The sequence below is a fragment of the Pygoscelis adeliae genome, unplaced genomic scaffold (genome assembly GCF_000699105.1).
Source record: "Pygoscelis adeliae isolate BGI_AS28 unplaced genomic scaffold, ASM69910v1 Scaffold94, whole genome shotgun sequence".
NCBI lineage: Eukaryota > Metazoa > Chordata > Aves > Sphenisciformes > Spheniscidae > Pygoscelis > Pygoscelis adeliae.
Window position 1 is genome coordinate 1,153,115 of NW_008824547.1, and position 5,706 is coordinate 1,158,820.

General features: G+C 41.7%; 1 protein-coding gene across 1 annotated transcript in view; it reads right to left on the bottom strand.

Annotated features, from left to right (window-relative positions):
• Positions 1-3,983: 3,983 nt before the first annotated feature.
• The window catches only part of ITIH4 (inter-alpha-trypsin inhibitor heavy chain family, member 4), a 20,413-nt gene continuing 18,690 nt past the window's right edge, over positions 3,984-5,706 (bottom strand). Inside the window, 2 exon segments of the mRNA XM_009321854.1 lie at positions 3,984-4,320; positions 4,916-5,018. Coding sequence (XP_009320129.1) covers positions 4,245-4,320; positions 4,916-5,018 — 179 coding nt within the window. The 3' untranslated portion in view covers positions 3,984-4,244.

A 5,706-nucleotide genomic window follows, 5' to 3' on the forward strand; every position in this document is an offset into this window, starting at 1 on the left:
AAATTCAGGGGTATACAGAGTATTTGTCTGAAAGAATAGTATTTTTCAGTGTTTAAGAACTATTAAAAATACAGAAGCTTACCACGTTTGGCAATGCCAAGATATGACGGATTCTCACAGAGAGTTTTACTGCACCATTTGATCAAATCTTAAGTGCTCAACAGCTATTCTGCTCGTGTGCACAGATATCACTCATCCCCTGAAAGATCCTCATTTTACTGAATTAATTTACTAGTTTTAAAATTTTGACTTAAAATGTTACTTTGTAAAACATAACAGAAACATTCTATCCCATTTTAAATCAATAACTGACTGTCAGGAGTGATTTAAATAAAAGCATCGGTACTTAATGCCTTGTTCTGTTATTCCAACAGCTATCAGTGTTTTCATTCCGGTTTCACAGAACCCAGGACGCCAGATGCATTCTGAAATTCAACACAAGAGGGCAGCTGACAGACCAGCACGTGTTTCAGGATAATTCAGTAGTACTTAAAACCATCTGACCACTTGACTGTACAGTGCTGAGGGCTGGTGCAGTGCCATCACTCGAGGTGACTGCTAGCAGCCAGGACTTCTGTATTTTAGGATTTTAATTTGAACTTAACTTTTGAATGCCCATATCTTTATAAATTAATGGAATACCACAGTTCCAAACAGCGCTCAGGTTTAAGTAATAGTAGCTATCTTTTGGACAGTATCTTTTTTGTGTAAGAGCCGTACCGTCTTCCAGTAAAATTCTTCCCTCTGTTCCCATAACAGAATCTATGTACATATTTCAGGGCAAGAAATGTCCCATTTATTCATATTTTCATTTTGTACTGGAAGAAAGTGTAAGCTATTAGTTCTAAAGCAAAAAATAAGCAGATTTCTTATTTACTTCGAGTTTTCTTTTGATCAAATCAGCCATAGCAAGGCAATTGTGGTCTCACATGGCAAAGTAGAAAATTTCCCTACTGTTATATGACAAGGAGAGAAGGTCAGTGTGTGGGGAAACTAGAATGCACACACACGAGGAAAGAGGAGTGTAGTGGGAAAAACAGAGATGACATAAGATGTGATAGGTTGAATTGAAAGAACAAAGGTAGAGGTGAACAAAAATGCAATGGAAAAATCAAAGAGGAAAAAAATAGAGGGAAAATATACTTACTGTTAAATTTATGGGAGAGACAGGCCTTCTCCAGGAAAAAAATCCTTTACTAAAAGCAGAAGTTTTGTAGAAGAAGGGGGGGGGGGAATCAATTCTTGCGGGGAGGAGGGGTGTCACAGTGGCTGGATATCTCTGCCTGCTAAATTCAGACAAAAATGGTGAAAGAAAACAGTAATTTCTACAGAAGGTAATAAGTTACTGAAAAATGAGGAAGGCAGGGAGAGAAACAGGAAGGAGCGAGGGAAGACCAGAAAATTGAAACTAGTAAGGTTAAGTTTACACGGTTCTGAATTTTTATTCCAAGATAATGAATTAGATAGAATGAAATAAAATAAAGCAATGATCCATTTTGGATCCCGAGATAGGAGCTGTGGGACCGCCCATCAGGGCTGGTCCCGTACTCACTTGCTCCATTGAAACAAAAAACCATAGCAGTGGGCAGCGGATCTTGACCTACCTGTCTGGCAAAGTTTAGGCACAAGGCAATGCTGGGCACAGCCTGAGCCGGAGCTTTCCTGTTTAATTTATGGGGACGAGGCAAATCTCCGGAGGTGGCAGGAGTCTTGTCAGCTGTGACTGAATCATCAGCCAGAAGTTGACCGCAGGGGCTCTGGTCTGCTTTTGCACGGCTTTTGTGGCAGCCTGAAAAACTCCCACTTACACTGCTGGAGGCAGAAAAATCCCCTTTTTAATATGTAGTTCTTCCAAGATTCCTGCAACATAGGAGATAACTGCAAATGTAGCTAAAGGTGACAATAAGGAGAGAGAGAAGTAGCAGACAGATGCTTACAGTCAGATAAAAATTTTACTCCTACCGCCGACTGGTACAATGCTGGTTAAAAGATAAAAGTGTGAGATATACTGTGTATTCTGCATCGGAATTAGAAATTACAGAACGCAAAATATTCGTTACTGTGTCTGCCTTCAGCTTCTTGAGGAAGGGAAGGGAGCGTAGGAAATCGGGGCTTGGAAAGGACAGGAGGAGAGTGACTAAACAACAAATTAAGACGCAATTCAAGTGGAAAAGAGTGAAATGGAACATACTCGCGGAATGGAAAGCACGTGCGCACAGGGGAGGAAGCACTGCGGAAAGGATTTGGGACTCGTGGTAACCAGGCACACCAGCGACACAGGGCTGCTGCAGAAAAGACAGACATCCCCGTGGGTGCAGCCGGCGAGCGCCTCTTTTAAGACCCGAGAGGCTCCATCAGCCGGGGGCGGCTGCGGGTGCAGTCCCCTGGGCAGCTCTGGGCACGGCACCTCAACGCAGTGTAGACAAATTGGGTGCAGTCCAGAGGGTAGGAACAGCTTTGCAAAGAAGTTGTAGAAAGAGGGGGGGAAACCCCCAACTATGTAAAAAGCTGCTGTGAGGAAGGCTGACATCTGGTTTTCTTCCTGTCTATCAAGGTTAGCAGAACCTGCTTCATTGCAGCAAGGGAGAATTGCATTAAAAGGGCAACAGGCTGCCTGGGGCGTTTGGGGAACCTCAGGCATTGCAGATTTTTGCGGATGGGTTAGAAAAGCAGCTCTCAAAGAATGGTCTGTGCAAACCTGAGCCTCGCCTAAAGCAGAGGGGACCAGGTGAAAGGTGCTCTCCAGCCACGCCTCACTGCTCCCGACTTCGATGCTCTTTGCTATCCCTGCAGTTAGCAGGCAGGTGGAGGAGGCAACGCGTAGACACCCTATAACTGAAAGCAGGGAATTTTTAATTTTAATTTAATATCAGTGGTAAGTCCACTGATAAAACCCAGCATCAACAACATGTAATTCAAACACCAAGTTCATTTATAATGGAAATAATCTGCTTTTCAAATTGGTAAGCCTGTTTATGATGTGGCGAAGCAAGCACCCTCCAGTTTCCAAATTCCACGTTGTCCGTCGTGGAATTTGTCCAGCCAAATCTGCATCTCCAAATCTGCATCTTGGAAGTACAAGCAATTCAGGCAAACGTATCTTGGCAACATGTCTACACAGTTCTTTTAAAAAAAAAACAGGCTTCTAATTACATAGTTTGCTTTATCTTACTGACTTTGGCAAGAAATTGCTTTCTCTTTTAGGACGCTGCTTTAAAATAATAAGTTTTTTCCAGTTATAGATTATTGGCGGGATAGAAAGCAACTTTTGTTACACCTTCTACAATGCTGGCATATTTATGGGTTCAAAGATACATAGGAACTGAAATTCTGAAACACAAAATAATTTTGGAATTAAAATTTATGAAAAAAACCTGAAGACAAAAACTACAACTTGCATTCCCCGGGCAGAGGCTTCTGTGTGTACGTTTCCTCTGAAGTGTTACCTCCGTGCACCACATGTTGTTCCAAGTTCTTCATTACTTGTAAAACATCTTCCAATGTTTGCAAAGCGTTGTAGGAAACGGTGCCAAAAAAGCTGCTAACTTTCAGGGTTGAAATGCTGTCTTTTGCAACAAGTCAGAGGTCTGTTTCGCAACAAGTCAATGTCTGTTTTGCAGACGTTTTTGAGACAGAGCCTCAGAAACTTTGCAACAATGAGCGGGCCTGCAGCCAGCCAATTTCATCAGCTTTGAACGTTGTTACGGAACGATCTCCAAAAGAAACCTAATACAGCGAGACTGGGTTTTTTCCCCCTCCATCACATAAAACATGAGAGATACGGTAAACTAATACTGCTTTAAACGTCATACTCTTTTTACAAAACACGTAGTTCAAGAACACCATCATTTGTAGCTGGATAGAGGGTATAAATTTTAGAAATTTGTTACAGTTCGCATGACACATTTGTTGGATCGGGTGATGCCACTACTTATTTTTATTCAGAGACTTAAGTCTGTGTGCCCGTATCAAACCGCGAGCTGATAATGTCAATTTTATTTAGTTCATTCACATAAATCTTCAACAACATAACCATGCTGAGAATTAGAAACCATTTTAAAATACCAAACAACGAGCAAGCACGTTCTCATCTTGAAAGTATAATTATTTCGAGTTAAAAGATTAGTGACATTTATGTATAGTAACAGGTAAGGCTTTAACTGTGTGGTTTTCTTGATGAGAGAAAGTATCAAAAATATCTGGAAGAGCATCATTTGCAGTTTTCTTTCCCAGAATACTCTTTTCTAGGGAGTTACATGTATTGACCAGCAGGGAACAGGATCACTGGTCTGCTCAAGCCTGTAATCTTTCTTGTATTGCCTGAAACAAAATCAAAGCAAGAAAAATTTGTGATAAAATAACCAAAGGGCAGGCCCAGGATGGACCTTATGTTTGCAGATGGTACCGGGAGTCAGAGGGACTGTGCGTGGGCAGAGCTGGCACCTCTCCGCTCCTGGAGCCGGAGGCAGCGGTGGTGGGGACACACAGGGACAGCGAGCAGAAACTGCACGCTCACAGCATTTCTTCCACATCACGGAAACTTGCTAAAAGCAATTGAAGTGTAAAGACTTTTTTCTTGTGGTAAATCCAGCTGAGGAAACACCCTCCCTCTATCCACGTAAACGAGGCAGCAGAACCTTACTTTATCTGGCATTTTTTATGCAACCCGTAGCCCCAGGGTATGATTTCCCCCCTCTATGAAATAGGAGCCTTGAGCCCTGTAGCATCACTTAACAAGCAACAAATTCAGGCTGTTAGGGAAAAGCTCAAGCACAAGTTCCTATTATTTACACTAAAGAGATGTATTCTTACAGGCAAACACTCCCTTAGTTTAATTTCTTTTGATCTCTGGTATTAGCTGATAAAATACATCTCAAAGCATGCACATCACTCGCCCTTATCCCATATCTGTTACCTGGTAACTTTGTGCTCAGATCCAGACACACTTAGGAGTCTTTCGTCAGCTCTCTGACTGGTGTTGGAATTATTCTCAAATTGTGCTTTTGAATAAAATTGACCTAAGCAGCAGACACACAAATTATTTAAAAATACAAAACATCTGAGTATTGTTGTCCATTTAACCCAACTGGCAGCTATAACACGAGGAAAGCAGCCATCTGCCTCAGGAAGCAAAAAATCCTCCCTTAGTAAGTTAAGAAAATGCCCATGTTTCAGCTGTGATCTCCTGTTATCCCTAACACTCCTCCCCAGAGAGATCCAGCCTTGCTCTGATGAGTTTTCACTTTCTTTTTTTTTTTTTTCGCGGTTTTAGAATATGCAGCCTCTCCGTTTGCAAAGTTTTTGAAACAACTTCAGCTTCAGTCCCATCAGGATTTTTGGAGTTGAGATGTTCAGGACCAGCTGGCTTTCATTTTGTAACCCTGATTGTTTACAATTTTATGTCCATTATTTATAGTCCATTATTTGACACCAAATGAATTTGCTGCATAAATTCTGTCATTCCACGACACGGTTGAGGTTAAGCCCAACTATTATTTTAGTCTTATTTAACGTTTTCTAAACCCATAGTACTCTATTTAGGCTTGGACCGCCGGTGAGTGGAAAAGCATTGTGTTACGTTTCAAGGGTAAGACCTCCCCTCTTCGCAGAGCAGGGTCTGGATTGCTGTGCAGTGAAAGGTGAGGTTAGGTGTCTGAAAAGGATAAATTAAATGTAAAGCTTCTCTAGAACCCCCTGAATTACAGC